The 13,254-nt window shown below is 37.3% G+C and overlaps 1 protein-coding gene across 3 annotated transcripts in view; it reads left to right on the forward strand.

The window, feature by feature from the left end:
* Nucleotides 1-526: 526 nt before the first annotated feature.
* The window catches only part of LOC149539212 (trihelix transcription factor ASR3-like), a 38,410-nt gene continuing 25,682 nt past the window's right edge, over nucleotides 527-13,254 (forward strand). Inside the window, exons 1-2 of one of the 3 annotated variants that reach the window (XM_089800547.1) lie at nucleotides 527-627; nucleotides 742-1,684. In XM_089800547.1, the coding sequence (XP_089656673.1) occupies nucleotides 835-1,684 (850 nt within the window). In that variant the 5' untranslated portion in view covers nucleotides 527-627; nucleotides 742-834. The other 2 variants (XM_089800548.1, XM_089800546.1) reach the window with 2 other exon arrangements.

Below are 13,254 nucleotides of genomic sequence, written 5' to 3' on the forward strand. Positions count from 1 at the left end.
TAATTTAGATAAAACTAAAATCACCCTAGAAATTTTACCTAAACTTTTGTAAAAAAATTCCACACTATTTAAACCCAATATAAAAAATACACATAAATATATTCATGCCAAAAATTTCTAAGAATACACCTAACCAACTTTAAGACCCGTCCATGACAAGGAAGTAGGAATGAGAAAAGACACCAAAACACAATGTAATTGGAGGGGGCACAATGGACCCAAAAAGATACCTAACCATGGTTTAAAAAGCATAAATAGAAATAGGTGACAAGAGACATGATAAGGGGTAGGGAAGGGTGATGGACCCAACAAGAGAAGTCCAATTAACAAACAACATATGTCACACACAATGCATATGAAAATTACAAAGAAAAGCATTGAAATGAATAAAAAAACACAAGTAGAATAGTACATGACAAGAGGGGAGGGGATCACACAATAGGGTTAGGGGAGATGAATCCTAATACACCCATTACTCGTGAGGTTAGTTGAATATTCTCCTATTCTAGTCTACTCTAGGGCACAAGGAAAATTTGTGAAGCTTCCAAAATCCACCAAGCAATTTAAAAAGAGAAGGAAGATTAAAAAAATATGAAAGTTGACAAAAATAGGTAAATCCCTCTTAAGGTAGGTGTGTATTGTATGTATCCCTCATTACCCCCAACAAACTCTCTTCTTTTCTTTGCATTTTTGGGGCTTTTGGGCCTGTTTTAATTTTAGTTTTGGTCCTTTGATTTTCAGATTGTTAAAGGCCAAAGAAAGAGAAGAGTCCTCAAACTCCAAGGACAGGGCCTGTGAAGGTTTCCCGTCAAAAAGCTTTTCACTTTCTGTCACATGACAGAATTCCAAATCCCAATGGCCGTCGAGCCCAACGGCGTCCCGTTACTTACAAATGACGCACAAATTCCCGTCCGCCTGAAGCAGGAGGAGACCACCACGACTGCGACCATTACTGCGATTGGGAGCCACAGTCTGTCAATTGACGGCAGCGACAGCCAGGACAAAGCTCCCCGGCTGCCCCGATGGACCAGGCAGGAAATTCTGGTGCTGATCGAGGGAAAAAAGGAGGTCGAGAGCCGCGGGAAGAAGCCCAGAATTGTTGTGGATGGACAAGTGAATACAGAGTCCAAATGGGCCGCGATTTCGAACTATTGCAAGCAGCATGGGGTAAACAGGGAGCCAGTGCAGTGCAGGAAGCGGTGGGGTAACTTGTCTGGGGATTATAAGAAGATTAAGGAGTGGGAGAATAATTGCCAGGGTAAGAGCGAGGATGAAATTCTGTCCTTCTGGGCTATGAGGAATGATATTAGACGGGAGAATAAGCTGCCGGGTTTTTTTGATAGGGAGGTTTATGATATTTTGGAGGCTTATGTTGGGGGAGGGGGAGGAGATGTTAGTAGACGGGAAATTAAGGTGGTTGAGGCTGAGGTGAGGGGGGAAGTTGAGGCCGAGGCCGAGGCAGAGCCTGAGGTTGAGGCTGAGATTGAGGTTGAGGCTGTTTTTGATAGCGGCCGGCCTTGCGGAGGGGAGGAAGGGGGGTTGTTCAGTTCTGATTTCGAGCAATCCGCTGAGGAGGAGGTGGATGTGCATGTGGAATTGGGTAGGAGTCCCGTCAAGGAGGCCGTGCTTGAGAGCCCCACCACGACCGCTGTTACGCCGCCTCCGCCTCCGCCTCATAGGCATGGTAAGTTTCAATTCATATGTTGTTGTCTTCTTTGAATATGTCTCTTATGGAATGATATTGGGCACTTTTGCATGATAATGTGTTGCACCTTCTCTTTCATAGGTACGGTAAGTTTCTTCTTGAATTCTCTCCCTTCTTGCTGTTTTATGGTTGAAAAAATCAGTCTTTCTGGTTTTTACCCCTCTCTACAAACTTTTAGAAAAACACTGTCTCCTTAGAGTGTGGTAGACCGAAAAATGTTATCTTGGAATTCTTTCAGTACCCAAAATACCAGCATATTGTTTTCCGACAAACTTAAAGATAAAAACTGACTTTGTTTATCTGGGAATTCTTGAAGGACAAATAAAATCCTCATGTCCTGTCTTACTACAAACTTTTAGAATAACATGTTGTCTCCTCCTTCAAAGTCAGATAAACCCAAAAAAAAATCGTGTAATTCATATAGAGCAGAAAAAGGCTCATATCTTGCAGAGAGGTTAGATTTCCACGGTTCATAGATCAAATTGTATTTCTGTTTCTGGATTCAGTTGCGTAGCATTTTGATGTAAAAAAATGCAACACAGCTGAATCCAGAAACAAATTGTTTTCTTACAAACTTTTTGAACAACACTGTCTCATTTAAGTCTGAAATTTGATTTTTTTTTTTGCAAAAAAATATTCTCACATCCTGTTTTTGTTTAACCTGTCCATCATCAGATGATATTGGGCACAATTGCTTGAATATGTGTTGTCGTACCCCATCTTGAGCAATGTTAAATTCCAATTGCATTTGTCTCTTATGTTATTCAACATATCCATTATATAATTATGTCAGGCACAATTGCATGATAATGTAGTACTATATCTCCTTCCTAGACATGGTAACTTCTAGTCAGATTGTCTGTTGTTTTCTTTGAACATGTTCATTCTATAATGATATTGGGCAGAATGTATATGCTTAAATATTAATTGTCATGTCCTTTTCCTAGGTCAATCAGTTTTGCCTCTTGTTTCTTCTAACATGCCCATTATATAATGATACCAGACACAATTACATGATAATTTATTGGCACCTCCGCCTTCTAGTCAGGGTAAATTCTATTCAGTTTGTCTTAATGTCTACTATATAATGATGCTAGTAACAACTGCATGAATATGTACTGTTAGATCTCCCTAATTGGTTTGGTGAGTTTCATTTCATATTGTCTCTTGATCTCTTTTATAATGCCTATTTTAAAATGTTATTAGGCAGAACTGTATGAATATGCACTGGCACGTACCCTTTCCTTTCAAAATTAACTTTCAATTTAGATTGTCTTTTGTTTCCTTCTAACATGTTAAATACATAATGATATTAGGCAGAATTGTATAAATATTTTTTGCCACCTCTCCTTGACATGTAGGGTAAGTTTTAATTCAATTTTCTTCTTTTCTTCTTTTACTATGGCTGTTCTAGAATATATCAGTTACAACTGCATGAATGTATTACCACCTCCACCTATCTCCATTCCCTTTCAGGTGCGACAAGTTTCCATTCATAAATTCTATTGTTTATTGGTGACTTGTCCATTTTGTAGTAATCTATGCATTTTAATAGCATTATATTCATGTCTTCTAATATTATTAGGCATAAGTACACATGGATATGTAGTCAATAATGATGCTTTGCTATGTTGGGTATAATTTGACAGGAGATTTTAATGTGATCACTGTATAATGCAATTAGATGCAATTTTGTGTGTACGTGTGTGTTACTTTATGTTATATTATCAGAAACAATTAATCAACTCTATTTTGCTAGAATCTATTACCAAAAATAGTAACATTTGCTATGTAATGTGATTAGGCACAATTACATATAGCAATGTTTCTAGGATGGTGATGACAATATAAAATTTACACTAAAATTTAGAATGTTAGAAATTTCAATTATTCAGATGATAATGTGTTCACCATATTCATTATATAACAACATCCCATAAAATTAGAGGTGAATGAATAATTCGCATGAGAGTCACACTTGTATACAACAAAATGACAAAGTGTAGAAATCTGAGAAACAATATACTATATTATAGTATATACCAGCTGGATATACTGTTGCTATGACAAAGCTTTGTATGAACCAAAATTGGAGCTTGAATTCTGAGTCATTTTCAATATGAGGGACCACCTCATCTAGTCACACCCTAATAAAACCCTCTAGTGCCTCTTCATCAATTTGTGTAGCATTTTAGGACCAATAACCCAGCATGGGGCTGAAATCTGGTGATACTGAGGAGTTTGTCAATCCTATGCACAGCCACCAACTTCAGCAGTAAGTACTAAGCCTGATCCCCTTGAAAGACTGTCCAAGTTGTATATGGACTAATTCCTCTCTTTAGCAGAGGCACTGGTAACCTTTGAAAGTAGTTTTTTTTTGCTTTTAGTGCATGTCATTTGAGATTTAGAGCATAGGCTTCCCAATGAATTGCAGTGCTCATAATGTTCTATTAATGCCTCTCAATGGGCTTGACATATTCCTTATATAATCCTAAATCATAATCTTCGACATCAATTGCTTGTTTCATCTCAGCAAACATGCTCATAGATGTCACATAGATCTCTCCAAGAGTAGGAGAATTTGTATCAACATATCTAATCACTTGTATCTGGGAAATAATAGGGAGATAGATTATGCTTAATTATTTCATCTAAATTCATTCACATATTTGCGCAAAGTCTGGTAGGGATTGTTATCTGGAAAGGGTTACCATCAGAAAAATGGTTGCAAATGGAGATAGCGTATGGGAACAACAGACTGATTATGAAAAATTATTGCGATGTTGTTGGAAGTTCTCTGGGGCAGGTCCTATAAATATGAATTGTTTACAGGGTTAATCTAAGCTCCTTAAGCATGGTTCTTGGTGGAAATTTGTTCATCTGTGCCCCTTATTGGTTCACATGGATTCAGTGGATACCTCCAATGATCTCTTTTTTGATGTATCTGGGTCCTCTTGACCTCATTCTAAGGTTCCTTTGGAGGATGTTCTTTCTCCAGTTGTTTTATCTGATGTAGAACATCCTGCTTAACTCCCTTTTGCTGATGTGGTGCAATCCTCTCCTTTTGGGCCAGTACGTTGTTCTGGTGTGGTACAATCCATGCCTAAAAAAGAGGAGATGCTTTGTGCAGTCTCAGTTTTTCCTCCTCTGAGAACCGCTAGTTCACATCCTCAGAGGATGCCGCATTAACTGCAGCTTTGATGGATATCAATGATGGCTTTGTTGATTCAGTGTTGCAGCTGCTATCCATGGAGGCAGATTTGTCTCCATTTAAGCCCCCTTGGAATGCAGATGAGATTGATTTTGTTGTTTGAACTCGTCTCTGACAGGAAGACTGGATTTATGAAGGAAAAAATAGTGAAATGGCTCATTGTTTTCAAAAAAGTGGTGTTGTTTAGCCTTACTCTGTTTTTGCTTCCTCTCTGGTTTATTCCACCTTTCTTGTTTGGTAAAAGATTTTAAGCTATGTTAACAATTAATTCTTGCTTTCTGAATACACCACTATGTATATGTTATGCAAGTCTTGTAAAAATTATTTTCGTATGTTTTTAACCTTTGTCTCTCATTTTGGGCACCTTAATAGATCCCTTGAATCTAATGCCAAAAGAAGCCCATCTAAACATAAGGATTGACAATGCAGCTACAAAAGAAAACTGCCTATCCCAGTGTTAGCATTTGTAATGAAAGATACAAAGTGTGCTGCCTTCACAATTATAAAGATTTGTTGATTTACCATCACCATATTGCCATCATAAAAAATAAGTCCATAAGCTTCAACAATTGGGAAAACAACTGAGTGGATATAATCACTAAAAGTTAAAATTGAGCAGCACAGGGAACTAGTCAGATATAAGCTTGGTGATTACGGATGTTGGGGTATCCCTCCTCCATTGCCTTGAGGTTTCATTTACATTGGATGTCAGCTAATGTCTATAGTCCAATGAACTGCCTGACAAGCCAGCTCATGTACCAATGGGTTCAGAAAGAGGGGTTGTCTGAATTTAAGCAATTATCTTGTTGGACTGACTGCCAATGTTGAGAATGTTGTAAGACTTTGAAACAATGGATGATAAAAATTGCAAGCTCATCTTCACTCTAAATAAATCTGGTTACTTCACAAAGTCCTGTAAGCAATATAAATCCTTATTGAGGTTAATGTTGGGTTTCAGCATTCCAATTCCTGTTGGACAATGCGAGTTTCAATCTGCTGTTTCTATGCATCAGCCTACTTTGACTCACCTGCACATTACTGAATTTGCAGTAAGACAATTTTGAGCAACCATAATCATTCCAGTCAATCATATCAGTCCCGTCCTGAGCCTGAGATTGGATTTTATTCAGGGCCTTCTTGCCTCTAGAAGCCTGGACCTGGGAAAAGCTCTTTCTGAAGCTTAGTAATTGCTGAATTTCTCTTTGTTGCTTCCATTTTTTCACCAACAGCCGTCTTGATGGACAAGATGTAATCTTGGAAACCTCCTGGGCTGTAAATGAGATTTTTGTGAGTTCTCTTGCAGCAACTACAATGTTGTAAATGGAATAATGAGAGCAAGTTTGGTCAGTTTTGTGAGGTAAAGATTATATATAGTTGGAGTGACAAGGTCAGGAATAGACAATTGGTAAATTTCCATCTTTTTAGAAATTCACTGACTTGAGGGAATGGACTAGAAAGGCAAGCAGCAAGCCAATGCTTATTACAATTCTGTGCATTATGTCTTGAGGTTTTGAGAGGTCTGGCAGAGGGTGGCCTTACCTGGCAGAAGAATTCCTCTTGGCCTCAAAAAACATGCAATATTAAGGATAAAAAACCTGAAGCGTCACAGAAAAACTAGGTGACAGAGAAAAAATGAGCCTTCAAGTGTCTGTCAACAGCAAGAACAACCGTCCACCAACACACATACACACATATACCTTGGAGGGATTTCACTTCTCTAAACTTGCAAGTATCCTTATCATTGATATTTGGGTGAAGGTAAACTATTGTAGTTAAGACACAAGAAACTTTGTCGGCTGCATTGTTTTCTTCCTTCTGGGCATACAAATTTTTCTGTTCATTAGACATTAACAATGCTTGGAAATGTGCCAATTTTTTAGGTTGTGATTAGAATTCAAATTTGAAGCCTAGTTTGGGAATCTTTTTCAACCATACTCTTGCTTAAATACTTCTATTTAGCCCAAAGAAAGGCCCGAATGACAAACTCATGACCATAGCTATAACAAAAAACACCTGCTTTGATGATCTTGATGCAATTTCCATCCCTAAATGTACCAGATTGTCTTTGGAGGTCGCATCTGCATTCACTTTAATACAAGTTGGTGGAGAGGAAATTCATGACATAGCTTTATTTTTTGCCTTGGCCACCCCATCATCGGGTGAACTTGGCCATAGAGAGATACAATTCACATTCAAAATTTCAAAATGATCTATGCCCTGAAGTGGAATTTGCAACAAGAGATTAGGTTCAAGACAAGATGGTTTAGCTAAGACAATTCAGTGTCTTTCCCCACACTTCGGAGATTTCCAAAGAAGCCTCCAGATAGATGATGTTTTATGCCAACCCAAAGTTGCTTGGGCCAATCCTCTAAGTGGTCTGAAGATATATGTTCAGGAGAATCGGAAGCTTTACCAGTCCTGTCATACATGCTTTATCTACAATAGCTGTGTGGCTGGTTCAAAGGTCTAGAACAACTGCCGTTCATGTAGAGAAGCAGAAAGAAGGGAGAAGGCAATCAATACTTATAATCTGATAATCTTCCAACCAGAATTGGTTAGAGACCCATGAGAATGTAGGATTATAAAACTGAAGATCTTGTCCACCATCAATGAATGAATAAGTATCCCATTGAGGCATTGAGATTTCCACCCAGAAATCAGAGGTAAACAGCAATAAGGGAAGCATAACACGAAAACAAACACCAGAAGAGAATCTGGGAAAACATGTCGAGTATGAAGGGAAAAACCCAGCCGCACAACAAAAGATCATTTTATTGATAATAAAATTCAAGTGTACAATGCTTATCGCTTGATGCGATAAATATAACTTAAGGAGAGACTCTTCGTATTCCAGCCGAAGGTCTCTCCGATTTCCCAAAACATGACTTTTTATTACAATTATAACTCTTCATATTTCCATGCCTTAACACATGTTGTATGACACATGTCATTATACTTCATATTACAATTTAATCATAAGTGTTCTTTTCAGCCGAAGGTGACTATAATGGTAATAACGTCCATATTTCCAGAGATAAGATCTCTATTGCAGCTACAATCTCCAACATGAGGACCATACTCATAGTATTCCAAGAATGCTTCTGAATAAAAAGTGCATGTTATTTCTATGCATCATCCCCAAACTCCTACCTTGAAGCCATTTATAATCTCCCTGAGCAGTTCTTGTTTGATGAGGCCAGCACCTCTGTAATATTCCCTAATAATGGTTTCCCAGATTTTTACTCTCTTTTCCTTAATAACATGGACAAATTTTTTTCTTGAAATATTATGATCTTGTTTGCAATGCTTCTTGCTGTCAGAAATCTTAAGAATTTCCAATAACATAGATTGAACATTAATGCAGAGATTTGAAGCACATTCGGATCTACATTTAGCCAACATTTGTTTCTTGAGACTTAGAAGATTACAATGAAAGTATCTTCTACACAAATATATGTAAACATTGACACCTTAACAGCTGTGCTCTTCCTGCTCTCCAGATGTATGTGGTCGGACATCCTCCTATTGGAAACAGCAACCGCATCCTCTCTCTGTACAAAGACACCAGATTTTAGCAACACTGGAAACTCACATCCGTCTGAACTAGCAATGAATTCCTTTGTTTTATTAATTTTTCTTTATACATATCAGAGTGGTCTAAGATTGAGCTTGCACAAGTTGTCATGCCCAGCATAGGCAGCTTACAACTAGACACTGTGTGCATCAATTATGAAAACTTAATGACAGCGAACAGCAAAACATTAAGTCAGGAAAGTGATTCCAACTCTAGCATAATCAATATGAGTATCTTCAATAGCATGTTGAATACGCTGCAGAGAGAATGGACATTTAGCAAACACAGAGCCTTATTTTCACATCCACAAAGTCAATAGAGGCTCCAGTGTGTTACCAAGAATTATGTCTAGATTAACTTTGAATACAATTTACAATCACACTACAACTTAAAGGCAGAACTTTTCGTCCAGGAATGATCACGACGCAGATGTTATGGAGTCCAGGATTATTTCATGATAACGCTGTAAGCCTATTTCCTGTTGTTTGCATATGTGATCGCTATATTTAATTAAATAAAAACTCCATATATAATCATTCGATGGTGTCAAACTCTGTTCCAATGAGATTTGCTGGAAGTCTTAACACCTTCGATTGCCACTGCAATCTCCCAGTCGCTAGAAGAGGATTCATGGCATGGTATAATTGGTATTAAACTCCATATGGCTTAGAACTCTGCACTTACGGGAGGAGTAGATATTCACTTGACAGCAAATGCTCTATTCTTAAGTTTAGCGAATAAGCACTGAGGCTATAGTTTTCACCATGGCAAATATTTAATTAACTAATAACATTTGCCTATGATTTCCTCATTGCAACAATAGTCCTCATTAATAAATAATGTCTCAATGTATTCCACAGTACCTTTATACTTTTGGAATTAGTAATTTATTAATGCCTTTTTCTATCCGTATGCTGGGGGTGGGGCTATCTCCGTCGCCCAGTCCAACCTGCCTTACCTTGGGTTCACATATTGCCAAGTTGGGGTCTATGAAGGGAGGAGCTGAGGTGAGCTTACAAGCAGTGCTCTGCCCCCCACTCCCCACCCCCTGCCGCCCTCTTAAACCCAAGAGAGAGTTGAACCTGAGACCTTTGGGGAGCAACCCAAAGCAGAAGCCAACTCATCTACCCGTGTGGTCTTAGTTTATTATTGCCTTAAAAAACAGCTCATGACTGAATAATGGTCCTCAACATCAAAATAATCTCTCAATACATTTGTTAGGGCAAGCTAAATGTATTCTGAATAAAATAAATATCTCTGGAAATACATTTAATTTGACATTACCAAATCTCCTTGTATCATGAAAATGTACTTGAAACCATATGCCTGTTATTCTTGGATTGATCACTGTCAATCTTCGTCGGTAACCTGCTGTAGAACCTACCTGATTCTTTCAAGCTCCATCTAGGTCAGATCTCCCACTGACAAAAATGGCATCCCAGGCACCCCCTGAAATGATTTGAGAAAACTCTCAAATTAATAAAATAATTATCAAGTCATCCAAATCATGTCTTTCATCAATTGCCAAATCTCTTTTATAACAATTGTTTCCAGTTTCATTCCCATACGTCCAGCTGGATTGGTCTGTCAAGGTTGGTATGCCAAGCAATGCTTTAGCCATCCTTGACTCTAGTTTTGTATATGTTATGCATATGGGTCTCGAGTTTTTCCAATATTCAGTTTCTAGACTGATTTCTTTAAAGAAGCAGAAAATCTTGGACTTCCCAAGTATCTTAAGAAAAAAATGATATGAAAAGGATCTATTTTTTAGTTCATTGTATGTTTTTGGAGATAGGGCAACTTCTTTAATGCTGGAGAATGTTTAGGGTGGAAGGGGGCATCTATGTGTAGGCTTCACTGCCCTCTTTTGGATAAATTGCCTATTTTATTAGGTGGTTGACTTATTGAATTCAAGTTTCCATGATTGCTGTGATTGTGAAATTGTCTCTGTTGGAATTGGAAAATTCATCATGCTCATTAGTGGCATTCAATGATGCTCCATTTCACATATTTTCCTCTTCCAAGTGCATTTTCTTGATCTTTTCATCTTCCAGATGTTTGTAATGTTATTTATACACTTGTTGAAACACATTTTGTAAGAGGTTCTTAGTGTGGCTTTATCATCTTAGAGAGCTACGAGTGGAGTTCTTGGGGGGAAACTTCTGTTATTTGAGGCTGTCATTGTAGCAGCGGTGGAAGTGGCTTTGGGAGGCACTGGAGGTCATTGGGAGTTCTCTCTCTCTGTTGTTTGGAGGCTCTAGCCATTTTGAAAGTGAATGTATTCTCATGTTTGCTGGGATTTTGCTCTCTAGGGGTTTCTATAGGGCAAAGAAGTCTTTTTGGTGTTTGTTCTTTTTTGTTGTTCTATCTCCTTGCTAATTAATTAGTTACATGCTATCTTAGCCTAAGAATTAATATCTATATTTAACAAAGTTGCACGGATACGGATATGGATATAAATATGGAAATGGTATTGGGTACGGATACGGCCATTTATTAAGGCACCCAATATGGATACGGCTGGACACAACATTAATAAATAATACATATACATATATTTAACATAGTTTTCTAAGTTATTGTAGGAGATTTTTATTACTTCAAAAGTAATATAGACACATAAATGCTACATACATATTTATAAGTTTATTTAATGCTTTACAATTTGTAAACACAGTAGAGTTGCATTAGAAGATAACCCAAAAATGGGTTGCTGAAATAGAAAAACATTTTATTTGTCTTTCTCATCCGGTGGGGGTTTTTTTTTTTAATACTATTTTAAAAAAAAAATTGCTTGAATATATTTTTAACATTAAAGGGAAGATCTACACCAAATCTAAAAAAAAAAAACAAATCCCATAGTATTTGGCACAGTTGGAAAATCAAGTTTATTAGACAGACATGGTTACAATATTCGATGCGTATCCGAGCAGTATTGGATACGTTTCCAAATTGGATACGGGGATACATGCACCCAAGGAGGGACAGAGGAGTTTCCGGCAACTCTGATATTTAATAAAGCTGCTTTGGTAAACCGTAATATCCTCTAGTTTATTCACCAGAAAACCAATTGGAACTTTTTGCCATAGTTCCATACGGTGTTCTGAAATTTACCTTAATTAACAATAATTGTTATTTTGCCCATATCTGCAGGGTTATTAATCCCTTTATTTCCCTCGAATCACGAAAACAAAAGATTCAAAGAGTCACTGCTCTGAGTGAGGGCAGTCATTCTGTGGCATCAATTTTGATGATCTCAGTGATACACATTCTTGGAGGATGTTTTTGAATGTTCTGATTATGGGCATTGATGCTGTAGTTTTTGGTGTTGAATATTATTGTTGGCAGAGCATATGATTTTTTTGGCTGTTGGAGACACAGTGAAGGTTATTCATTATTATTTTTGTAGCATTTATTTTGAGTGCAGTAGCAAGTTCATTATTTTGTAAAGGGAGTTCTGTGGATTCTTTAGTTCTGTGAAAGCTCAAGAGTCTGTGAGCTGTGTTCTTGGACATGTTATTATTATTCAATAAAGGAGAACTTTTTGGTGTGGCTGGGTTTTGCCCTCGAGTAGGAGGGTTTTCCCAGGTTATCTCTGGTGTTATCGTGTTTTTTGAATTTTTTTGTTCTTTGTTTTATGCACTTCTGGCTCTAAAATTCGCAGTTTCGGATTTGGGAAATATATTTTTTCCAGTTTTTTGGTGACAGCGGGAAGAATGGAATAAAATAAAATTTTATATTTTGAAATTAAAAAGTACGAATAAATAAAAATAAAATAAATGTAAAAGCACTGGCGAATATAAAAAGCAAGTACAATGTTTTGAATCTGCATTGACATTTCATTGATTCATATGATTTTTAATATTATATACATATAATTAAGTTAATTTTCTTATGAAATTTGGGAGTTGGGTCTTAGAGCTGAGATTCATAGGAGACAAACATAAAATTGCAAAACAAGATATGTGAAATTGGTTTGAGCAACAAGCTCATGAAGCAGTTATCCAATAATTTTTTTCTGACTGCTCCTCACTAGTAGAAGTATTAGACTACACTAGCTTTAGTCAATGAGATGCAAGGCACGTGCAACAAAACTTCCTCACTTTCCTTTAACATGAAATCTATATGCGGGTCCTTTGCTCTTAACAATAATAAAAGGAGAAACTTGTGAGAGGATACAAATGTCAATTGCATGTGCCAATTGCAGTGGCCTATATGGTTACCACCAATTGATTGACCTATCTTGTGCCAAAGTTTGTCTGTTATTTTATCATTTCTAAAATTTTGCAGTCATCAAGTGATGTATTCAGTTGGCCCCGAGCAACAAAGTTCATCAATGGAAAAAACTCTTCTAGATCTCACCATTTATTCCTTTGGATTCATTGTATACATGGCCATGTGTAGAGGGGTGTTCTACTTCACTTAACTCTACAGTGTGGGGTAGAAATACATGTGAGGTCTCTTTCATGAGTAATCATCCTCATTTGGCCAAGCGCACAATCTCTGCCCTCATAGATCTTCCCAAGGGTAGAATTCTTAAAATCTTATATTTGATGATGGTGCAAATAGGGGATACAATAGAGGTGATGCATCTCACTTTCAACCAAAATGCATCATTGATCACTCCCTTCGCACTCTTTCTCCAAAATGTCATCCACCTTGCCCACTCCTATAACATAACTTGTAAGGACTCTTGTAGCTAAAGGATGATTCATATATGGCGTGGATATTCTAATACCTGTCTTATTGATGCAACTCATTGAC

This window comes from Cupressus sempervirens, chromosome 9, assembly GCF_028749045.1.
Source record: "Cupressus sempervirens isolate cs-2001-9-10 chromosome 9, ASM2874904v1, whole genome shotgun sequence".
Lineage (NCBI taxonomy): Eukaryota > Viridiplantae > Streptophyta > Pinopsida > Cupressales > Cupressaceae > Cupressus > Cupressus sempervirens.